This window comes from Spermophilus citellus (assembly GCF_964194105.1).
Source record: "Spermophilus citellus genome assembly, chromosome: 16".
Taxonomy (NCBI): domain Eukaryota; kingdom Metazoa; phylum Chordata; class Mammalia; order Rodentia; family Sciuridae; genus Spermophilus; species Spermophilus citellus.
This window is the reverse complement of record NC_138196.1, coordinates 32,498,724-32,510,771: the sequence shown is the minus strand read 5'-3', so window position 1 is coordinate 32,510,771 and position 12,048 is coordinate 32,498,724. Positions and strand designations below refer to the sequence as shown.

Genomic DNA, 12,048 nt, shown 5'->3' with positions numbered 1-12,048 from the left:
ACCACTCTCCCTAGGTTCTGTAAAGTTGCCTAACATTTATGGCCCTGAAAATCCTAATTTTATCTCAGCTAAAAATTTGATATAATTCCCAGGTGATTGTCAGAGAGTTCAAGACTAGGTTGGCTTTAATTCAAAAACTAATCTATCCTAATATAAGAAAGGAGTGCCTTCAGAGGACAGGAGACCACAGTCTGCTCCTCTATCTGAGGTGAGATCTAACATGTTCCTTACTCAAAACCATTCAGAGTTCTCTGAAATCTCTGAGAAACTCTGAAACTACTACAGGACCTTTGTTTCAACACCTGAGGAATTCAAAAGCTTTCATTAAGTTAATTAAGTGAGGAGAGGACAGCTAGAGGCTTGGTATGCCAAAGACTCTAAGGTTATCTGTGCATACCAATTTCTTCTAATAATGTAGGATGGCAGGATGCAGGGCAAACTCACACTTTTTTTTCTTTATGTTGTCTTTCTTTCTTTTTTTATTTTATTGTGTGTGTGCAGAACTGGGTTCATGCTTGCTTGGGCAATTAAGCATTTGCCATTTTTTATGAGCTTGGTGAGTGTGTGCACATGTTTGTTGTGTGAAAACATATTAAACCTTATTCCTAAGGAGAAAATTCTAGAGTAGATGAATAAGTTATTGATGTAGAAGACAAGAGTAACACGATTTTTACTCACTCAGTAGAATTGATGAAATAGATTATAAGAGACCCGATGCTTAGCACAAACACAAGAATCACCTAGAAATAGAAACAAAGATAGGGGAAAAGGGGAGATCCATTTTATTGACATGAAATAAACCAAATTATGTTGTCTCTTTTTAAAAAATACGTTAAAATAAATTCTATTGTGTATATTTATTGCTAGGTAGAGAGGGGACAAGAGGAAATGTGCTTTCTCTTTTTACCTTGCCTGCTACATATGTGTAACTAATTATTCCCACATTCACGTATGCTAGCCTTAATTAATTAATTCAATCACTCATTCATCCAAGAAAAATGGATTGAACCTTTTACTAAATAAACATGCATGCACTTTACTTACCTAATATGACTCACACACACTTTAAAATGAATGGTTTATTCTTCCTGCTACCCCTAGAGCTTTTCAAATGTTTAATGCTTACCATGTGTTATGTACTTCATTATATGTTAGAAAATGGAGGCTATAGGATGAAGACCCTTGACCTGAACTGGCAATGGTAGAAGAAACAGTTACAAACATATCCATCCCAAAGGATACTCAGAATTTTGGCAGAAAGTGAAGTATTGCAAGTAAGGAAGAAAACGAGTGCTTTCAACATACCAATGTGTCTAGCCTGAAATAAGCCAAGCTTGTGAAATGTAATTAGAAAACTGCCCATTCAAAGCCCTCAATGCATTTAAATAAAATCCTTGGCAGCCTCTGTGATTTTTCAGGTTGGCTCTATGTAACTAAACATTCCCCCGGTTATTTCTAGTTCTGAAACCATCCAGCGTTTTAATATTTTCAGACCAATGTAGTTCAATGATAAATTCTAAAATCTATTTACAATTAAGGCTTCATTCCCTTTCAGCTCAGATGTCCCCTGGGTAAGCTCCTTGTATTGGTAAGGGGGTGGGGGCTCTTCAGTGTCTTCTCTACTAACCCTTTCTCTTTTTTGATTTCTAATTTTCCACTGACTACACTGCTTTTGGCCTCTACAGAATTATAGGTCAGTGTGTGGGAGGGAAAGAAGGGGAGGTTGGAGCAGGCAATGTCTCACCCGACTGGTGTTAGGTCATGAGGCTCCCACCCTGTAGCTCTCCGGGAAGGTGTTTAATGCCTTCTTTCAGGGATGGTTCTATTGCTCTTTGTTGATCCCAATTCAATCCCTACTCAAATTCAGCAAATATTTCTTTAGCTCCTATTGTGACCCAACTACAGTTCTGTTCATCTGTAAACCATAGATATGAAGAATTCTGTCCCCATTTAGCATACAGCTTACACAATAAATAAAGATAATTAATATGCTAAACAAACATATGGTATGTAAGAAAATAAATGCTAAGAAAATAAAGTAGAGAAATGTAAAGGGGATCAGAAATGCAAGGGGAAGGGGCAGAGGTGTGGAAGTCTTGATAATATTTGATGGTTAACTGTTCCATCTGTGGTTCCCTTCATTTGGGTGAACATATTCCACTTTCCCACACTGATTGCTGGCAAATCTTTTCTCAATACTCCTCACACTTTGATTTTCTTCTGGAGCCCTTATTCCTCCACATGCCTACTTGAACAGGTTAGAGAAGGCTCCCACTTGTGACACACACAACCTTATCAGAAAGATTGAATTTGCAAAGAAAATTTTGTATGGGGAACCCAAGAAACAGAGGGGCAGTTTGAACTTGAGTGACCCAGAAGCAGTGTGGTGAGCTGGTGTATGAAGAGTGCTCCCTGCTCCTCCAGGGAGGGCAGAGAGCTGAGGAGGGATACCATATTAAACTGGCCACAGCAGCTTTCTGCTGGGGGAGCCTAGGGATTCATAACAAGCATCAGCCGACTATCCCTGCATGTGCTTGCCATTAGATCTGGAGTCCACCTGGCAGAGCACAACTGAGATAGGCACAGAAGGGATTGCAGCCAAGGGGACTCAGGCGGGGGCTATGGAGTGGTAGGTACGGCTAGCTTTCCCTTTTGGTTTGGTGGATTGCAAAACTAGCTGGAAAGAAAGTGAACAGGTGAATATATTTGAACTCTGTATCTGATCCTGGGAAGATGGCATTTATGGGCAGTGGGGTTATGCTTGACCAGCAGAGATCCAGTTGGTCACTTTGCCCCAATAATGGATTTCTCCCAGAGACCCCTCCAGAGATTGGATGCCCAGCACAGATTGGCATCTGCTCAGCAGAAGCGTGGGTGAAAGTATTTTCTCTAGAGCAGTTACATAGGACATAGTTTATACATAGGACATAGTTTAGGACATAGTTTGAAAGGTCAGAACTAAATGCCAGCTGCCTGCACGTCACATTTAGAACTCTGCATCAGTCCATCCAGGAGGTTATCCACCTAGTTATGTGGTCAGAACACCAATAGTCACTATTCTCTATTCTATCCTAACAAATTGGCAAGAAAGGAAACTGAGAGTTATTACAACCAGCCTCAAGTCCTGGCCAATCTAGCAGACAGCTTAGTGAGCAACTAAGAAACAAAAACAAACAAACAAACAAAACAGTTTAACATCCCCCAGCCCTGTTCTTCCTAAGTGTTAACACAGCCTGAGAGGAAATGGAGAAAAGGACAGTGAGGTGCAGGCAGTGAAATCCGTCCTTATGGACAGTTTTGATCTCCTCAGTGAAGATGATTTGGCATTAGGATTTTTTTTTTCTTTTTTCTTCTTTTTCTACTGAGAATAAATGGGAGTGTGTGTGTTCTGGTTGTGCTGACTGGCACATTCATATGCAAACATAAATTCATTTATTTTTTTATCATTTTTCTTCTTCTCTTTCCTTATTCTTCTGTCATTTTGCCTTGCTTTAACGTTAGAGGAAAAGGGGTTTTTATTTGTTTTGGTTTGACATTTTGCTTTGTTTATTTTAGCTCTTGTTTTTGTTTCTCTTACTGCGTTTTTCTCTCTTCTCCCTTCAATTATCAAATTTGCTTGTTCTCTTTATCTTTCTTGTTATTTATTTTTTTAGTTATTTTTTACTCCTCCTTTTTTATAGCCATCACATGCTCTCTCTTTTCCTGCTTTACTTGTTTGCCTTTTGAATATTTTAAAACTTCTTTTCTTCTCACCCCATTTTCTCTTCTCTCTGTGAACCTAATTTTACTATCTTCAGGAACAGTTTGGAATATATAATTCCTTTAAAAATAATTGAGTTTATATAATTCCTGCCCCACCATTCATGTTGTTGAGTTATTAGTACTGCTGAGTTGAAAACTGCTGTGCACTTTAATGCTAGTGGCTTTTTATTGCTGATGCTGTTGTTAAATGCTTGCCTCGCCATTCCCTTCTGTGGTAATTAATTGTGTATGTGCCATAGTGGGCCTACGACATTTCTTCTAAAGCTGTGTACTGATTATTACTATTGCTGCTATTGTTTGTTTCCCCTTTTTTTCTGAGAGGGGCTGGGAAGTCACTGGTTCACTATGAATTCACAAGGTAGGGCTTCCTCAGCTGAACCACACCTGTAACTCAGCAGAGTGACAGTATACCTTCCTCCGGACACAGACTAATCTCATTCCAGTTTCATCAATGCTTTAACTCATTGAATGGGGGAGACAACCCCCCGCAAATCAATGACTAGGCCCCAAGTTGGAAAAACAAGAGAGGGGCATCTGTCAGGACTCATTTTTGCCCATCTACTTCTATAGAAAAATGAGAAATATTCCAAAATTATCACTCAAAAAAGCCCACAGTGTTATGGCAGCTCAATCAGAGTGAATTTAATCAGCCGTGACAAATTGAGGGGTACTGGTGGTTCAAACTAACACTTGAACCCCCTGAACCTACATTTTGAAGTGAAGAGATATCAATAACATGGGGTTTATTACAAAAAGATAACTATATACCAAGAGACATCCTCACAAAAGAGAAAGAGGAATATATCTCAATAGATGCACAAGTCCAAGACCTTTAAAACACGAAGAAACAAGTAAACAAGTCTCATTCCAAATGTTACAAGGGATATGAATTGGAAAAGAGAAAGTCAAACAATCTGTTTAACGATGGCATTATTTTATACTTAGCAGATCCAAAAAACTCCACCAGAAGACCTCTAGATCTGATAAACATATTCGGCAAAATAGTACGATCCAAGATAAACATACAAAAATCAATTTCCTACTTAATAATGAATCTGTTGAGAAAAAAAAATCAGGAAAACTACTTTATTCACAATAGCCTCAAAAAAACTTTATAAATAAATCTAAATAAGGATATGAATGAATCCTACAATAAAAATTAGAAAATACTGAAGAGAAAAACTGAGAAAGATCTTAGAAGATGGAAAAAATTACCAGGTTCTCGGATCAGTAGAATTAATATTATCAAAATGGCCATATGACCAAAAGCATTCTACAGATTCAATGTAATACCTATCAAACATAACTAGAAAAAAGAGTGATAGAATTGATATGGAAGAATAAAAGGCCCACAATAGTCAAAACAATTCTGAACAACAGGAGTGAGGCTGGAGACATCATAATACCTTATCTCTAATATACTATGAGCTATAATAACAAAAATGGTATGAGATTGGCATAAATACAGATACGAAGACCCATGGAATAAACTGGAAGACACAAAGACAAATGGACATAAATACAGTCATATGATTCTTGACACAGGTGCTAGAAGCAAAAGTTGGAGAAAAGATTATCATTTTAACACATGGTGTTTGGAAAACTGCATATCTATATATTTATAAAAATAAAACTTGATCTCTACCTCTCACAGTACACAAAAATAAACTGCAACTGAATAAAAACCCTAAGAATTAGACCAGAAACAGTGAAACTATTTGATGAAAACAGGTGTAATGTTCCAACATAGTGGCACAGGTATCAAGTTTCTTAATAAGACTCCTAAAATTCAAGAAATAAAGCCAAGAGTTAACAAGCAAAATGACATTAAATTTAAAAAAAAATCTGCAGAGAAAAAGAAATAATAGCATGAAAAGAGTCTACAGAATGGGAGAAAAATTTTTACCAACTATTATTCTGACAGAGGCTTAATAATGAGAATATATAAAGAAATCAAAACACTTATTACCCAATGAATAAATGAACAAAAGATCTAAAAAGACATTTTTTTTAAAAGGAAGAAATACAAATGGCCAACAAATATAGGAAAAAAATGTTCAACTTTCTTAGCAATCAGGGAGATGCAAGTCAAAACTACACTGAGATTTTATTTCACCCCAATTAGAATGTCAACCACCAAGAAAACAAATAGCAATAATTATTGGTGAGGATGTGAAGAAAAAGGTACACTTATACATTCTTGGTGGGATAGCAAATTAGTAGACTTTGGAAAGCAATATAGAGTTTTTTCAAAGACTAAGAATGGAACCACCATAAGATCCAGCTATCTCACTCCATGGTATTTATCCCAAAGAATTAAACTTAGCATATTATAGTGATATATATATACCAACATGATAGTACCACAATCCACAATAACCAAGTTCTGGAACTAGCCTAATACTTTTCAATGAATGGATGAATAAAATATGGTATATATACACAATGGAGGTCTACTAAGTCATAAAGAAGAATAAAATTATGCCATTTGCTGGTAAATAGATGGAACTGGAGAACATCATGCTGAGTGAAATAAGGCAGACTCAGAAAGTCAAGAGTCAAATGTTTTCTCTCATAATGAGGAAGCTAGACAGAAAAAAATGGAATCCCTTGAAAATTCAAGGAAGATCACTATAGTAGAATCAGGGGACCAAGAGGGAGGAAGGAGGATAGGGAAAGGCGAAGAAGTGGGGAATGAAGTTGGCCAAATTATGCTATGTGCATATAGGAATATATTAAAATTCATTCAAATTTTTGGTATAATCGTAATGTACCAATTAAAATAAATAAATAAATAATCAACCAAGTAGAGGAAGAGAATCAGGTGGAGGGAAGAGGGGCAGGAAAGAGGAAGTACTGGGGATTGAAGTGGAGCAAACTGTTATATGCGTTTATAAATATATCAAAAATGAGCCCCACTACTACATATAAGCATAAGGCACTGATAAATATTTTTTAAAATGTGGTCAGGCAGGAAACATTAAAAGGACATACAGGTGGTAACACACAGAAATTTCACATTTAAGAAGATATCCCATACTCCTCTATATAGAAAATATAAAACATCAGGTTATCTACAATTTAAAGAAAATAAATGCAGGTAACAGGCTGTGTCCAGGTCTGAGTTACTCCATGGTGTATAGATTGTGCCTAGCACTGACTGACTCTATTTTAAGAGCAGTGGTTACTCCATTTTGAGTACAAGTGCCAAGATAGAATGACTCTACACCTTGTTTGTACAAATAAACAACAACCATCTGCACAAAACAACCATAAGACACAAATTGATAAATAACTTTGTCATGACAACTTATCAAACTAAACAAGGAGCTCCTGGACACGTGGACAGCTCAAATCATATCAGAAACACCAGACACAGGAATGTATCAACCTCACTTGATGTAAACCTCTCACCAGTTCCATAAAAAATCCATAAAAGCAGGAGTACACCATGAATGGACACTGTGGCACACTGACTCCATCCCCTGGTCACTCATAATGAGCCCTTGCCAAGGCAAATTGCTACAGCATTGAAACTCCAACTCTCTTCAGCTCAGCAGTTTCTCCTTCCTAAGATAAGACTTACCAGACAGACTCCCACTTCAATCTGACACTTCAGGCTGACATCCTGGAAGACTTGCCTTGACAACTCTCAGAACTGGTTTGTGAAAACCCTTATCTAATCAGTTGCAGTGACTCTTTGCATTCCTATTTGTTCTGTCTCTACCTTTGGCACTGTAATCTGTAACCCTGTGGTCACCTTAACCCTTTCTCTTTCTGTAACCTATATATATTATTGTGTGGAGTATGATGTATGACTTGAGTGTTATAGTTATTAAAATTAAGATTAAAATCAAATAAAAGAAACTGTGATTACCTCAGCTTAGAGCTATCTAGTGACCCATAATTACTCAGAGAATTGCAACAAGTGAAAATGATGTAACTTGTGAATTTACTGTTATTCAACAAATGATGACATTGTAGAAATATACAAATCTGTCCAGTGTATGTTAATGGCATAGCTTGTTCCTGACAATTGTCATAGTCATAGAATTGCACTCAGTAAAAATGAAATCCAATGAGTAATCCACTTGCAAAATAATTAGATATATACATATTTTTTTCAAACAAATAAGTCATTTGGCAATAAAGATAAAATGTGAGACCCATACTTTGATAGGGACTTGATGACAGAAACCATAATCTTGCTGCATGAATCCAAGACCTGTCTTGCCCTGCAGTGTAAACCATTTGAGGTGAAACTCAACTCAGGTGCTGAAAAGAGGGCACATCTTGACTTTGTAAAGATCAATGGCCAAAGGTTGGTGATCTGGGAAAGCAAATTACCTGTACATTGGTACTGATTATCGAAAGTGATATATAAAGCAGTAAAAAGAAGGGAAGCAAACCTCAGGACACACATGTATGATTACAACTCTATAAGGTGGACTACTGAGTAATGCAAGACTAAAATATTATTTGAGTGAACAAGAAAATTAAAAGTAAAACGGCTAGCTCTGGGAAGAAAGATAAGGGAAAGAGTGCACAGAGAACACCCTCAAATGTTGGTTGCCTCTGGGAATCCATGGTATCCTACATGCCAGAAGGTTAGGAGAAAATTATTAATGGCAGATGCAGAGAATATGGAATAAGGTATAAGGGATCCTAATAATAATAATGTCAACACATTTATATATATGACAGCAAAAGAAAAGGTGTTTGCAATATTGTTAAAAAGCCTGTTACAAGTTGATCAGGACAGACACAAAACCAAACAATTGGCAGTTAAAGTACATAGGAAACATAAATATGCAGATAATTTGATGGCAAGTAGACCAATCCCTGGGGCCATGGAGCCCTCATCCCAAGGACCTAGGAGATTATAATGATCCTTTCAGGGGGATCTATATGGCACAACCAATTTAAACTAGAAAAACAGTAATACATTATATCCATGGATAACAAAGACTTCAAAATACACCAGAAGACAGAGAATACACAAGGGCGGAATTGCAAAAACTTAGGACAGATTTTATGCAGAAACAAATCATGTATGTTGATTGGCTAGTACCCCTGTGGGGTAGAGGGATAAATATTATAGCCTTAAGCATATTCTAAATGCATAAACTCTTCTCTTTAGCAGAAACCCAAATTTAAACCATGAGCTGTTAAGCTTATAGCTAACCACCCAAAATCATGTTATCATAGGACCAGGATAGCAGTAAGCTGGAGAACATCAAGCTTAACAAAAGCCCTTACTGCAATACTACTAAATTGGGGATAGTTTTAAATGGCTAGGTTTATATCAAGCCACTAAAAACAGCAATCTCCAGCAATGATATTTTGCCAGAAATGCATATGCAGAGGCATATGATATAGTAGCAAGAAATGACGTAAAGAAAGTTTAACTAATAGATGCACTAGGACATCAACAATGCTCATTCATGAAGGCATTGGCAGACAGCCAGAACATGCGAGACATGAGAAGCAAGTGCCACCACACCCAGCATGAATACTGACATTAAAGACCAATCAGAGATCTTCACAATAGGGAGATAGACTTGATGGAATTCATTCCAGGGGCAAAACAAATCCATGGCAATATAATTCATTCCAAGGGCAAAACAAATTCCGCCTAGTTAAATAACATTCATAATGACTGATTTACAGATAGATCAACGTCCATAGCCCAAAGGAAAATAAATGGAAATCAGCAGCCCTGAGAACCCAAGATAATATGGTCCTCATGAAGTAAGGGTTTTCATTTTCTGTGCAATGTGCCAAATGCATAGCAAAGGTACTCACAGTCAGACAATGCATAATTGAAGAATGAAAAAAATATGTATATTTAATAGGCTTGTGAGCACACAAGTGGAAACAAAATGATTATAAAATAAATGGACAAGGGGAAGTCACACCAATACTGGAGAGCACTACAAGAAGGCTCTCTCACACACACACACACACACACACACACACACACACACACACACAAAATTAACATCAGGTTCACATTCACACACATATCACCCTGTTGGAAGAAGACTGAAAAACAACTAAATACAACCAAGTAAGAAACTGACTAACACAAAGCATAAGAATGGAGGATAAAATACCCAAAGTAAAATTCATAAGGAATGCAGATTATAACTACAGACATACACTTCCAACTGTAACACTTAGAAAGGAAGAAGATGATTCATGGGAAATACTCAAGGTGCCAGGCATTAAAATAACAAGGAAAAGAGAGAAGTAGCCAATTAAGAAAGACCCACATGCAAAAATTACGTAAGATATTAATTACACATGCATTCAAAGAACATGTGGGCACCAGTGAACTATACAAATGGAGACAGAAACCAAAAAGTAACATGGCATGAGATGCAAAGGGTAATATGAAGAATGCCAAAACTCTTTGACAATATTTCAATACAGAATACCGATAGATATCTCTGCAGATATACCCTGCAAATAGAATTTATAGGGCAAATACAATACCAAACCCACAAAAATATACAGTAACAATGGTAGAAATTTACATAGAATTAAGTTCAGCTGTAGAAGCAGTTAAGCCACCAGCCTTTTACAACCATAGCGTTAATGTTATGGTATGCAGCCTGAGGGCCACCTGGGACAATATAAAATCATCAGAGATCCCATTTTGCAGCCTGGGCAGTACACCTGGGATATACAATGGAATTTTCATTTACCACATAACCCTATAGCATCAGAATATATAGAAAATTTTAATGGACTATTAAAAAAATGGACTATTAAAAAGAGAATTACAATTAATGCCAGAATTTCTGACTTTCTAACTAAAATTGCTTTAGGCTTATTTCAATCAAAATCAGAGAGAACATAGAATTAAGGGAAATCCTCACTCCTATTTAAATGTATCTATGAAAATATAGAAAGAAAGGAATTAGAAATACCTAACATGCTACCTTTCAAGTGCAGATCAAAACTAAAGATAAAAGTATCTCCCCACAGGATATCTTGGCATGGCTGAAAATTCCTATTGGACAACAGGACATAAGGGAACATGACAACTACAGAAAATCTACAATCTCAGTCCCTACAACTAGGTGCACAAATGAACTAATCACACTGGCCATTTGGACATTATCAGTCATGTTAACTATTATGGCAATAATGACTTCTTTAAATTCATTGAACTAAGAATATAGGAAGGGCTATTTTCAAATTACAATATAATACTTTCTAATTCACCATTAACAATTGGGCCACACGTTCCAATATTTAAGACATACAAAATTAATAACATATAAACAAAATTTAAGATAGAAAACATTACGAATATAGACCCCTGTGAAAATAACACAAATTGTTACATAAACCCACTTCTACTAGCACAATACAAGACTATATACAGGAAGACATAACATTCACATTTCCAAAGATTCTTAAGGACATTATCGAAAGAAGGGATTCACTGTAGTGGCCAACATGGCACAAAAATTATCTTTGATAAAACAACCCGTGTTGACCCTGGACTCACAAATTATTATTTTCATATAAAAATCTTGGAATGATGTCCATTTTTAAGTTTTTTTTAAGTTTTTTTTTTTTTTTTGAGAGAGAGAGAGAGAGAGAGAGAATATTTAATATTTATTTATTTATTTTTAGTTCTCGGCGGACACAACATCTTTGTTGGTATGTGGGCTGAGGACCGAACCTGGGCCGCACGCATGCCAGGCGAGTGCGCTACCGCTGAGCCACATCCCCAGCCCTCCATTTTTCATACGATATCCAGTACAACACAACCTGACACTGCAGGACATACGGTTACCACCTGTAGCTTCAGGCAGATCATTTAAATCTTGCTGTATGAACCATGCCTCACGAGGAACTCTGCTACATATGCAGGGTATGCTGAAGTGACACACAGTCCATAAGAACAGCACATTACACAGTGGTCAAAAGGACTCACACTACCTGCACCAAAGCTTTACAAATCCAATCTATGTAAACCCCAATGCACTTCTTAGTTAGAATCATCTACTAACCAACACCAGTTAGGATCCACATATAACTTAGAAAGGATGATTTTTGTCACAGCCAAAGCAATGGCACATTGTGTGGTGTTAAAGTAATATAATAGATCTCCATAGAACCTACCTGAATAAACACCCACTGACAGATACCGCTTAAGAAAACATCTCTAATTGTTTGTAGTACTTAGCATAAGAGCACATTTAGCAATTTCCAGAATATAGGAAGCTGAAGTTCAGGAAATTAAGAAAAACTTAATTTAATTTTAAA

At 36.7% G+C, this 12,048-nt stretch overlaps 1 protein-coding gene across 1 annotated transcript in view; it reads right to left on the bottom strand.

Moving 5' to 3' along the window:
• The window catches only part of KCNU1 (potassium calcium-activated channel subfamily U member 1), a gene marked incomplete at its 5' end in the record, with an annotated part of 157,746 nt that overhangs the window by 123,870 nt on the left and 21,828 nt on the right, over positions 1 to 12,048 (bottom strand). The window contains one exon of the mRNA XM_081269492.1: positions 679 to 740. Coding sequence (XP_081125618.1) covers positions 679 to 740 — 62 coding nt within the window. The remainder of the gene's footprint in view (positions 1 to 678; positions 741 to 12,048) is intronic.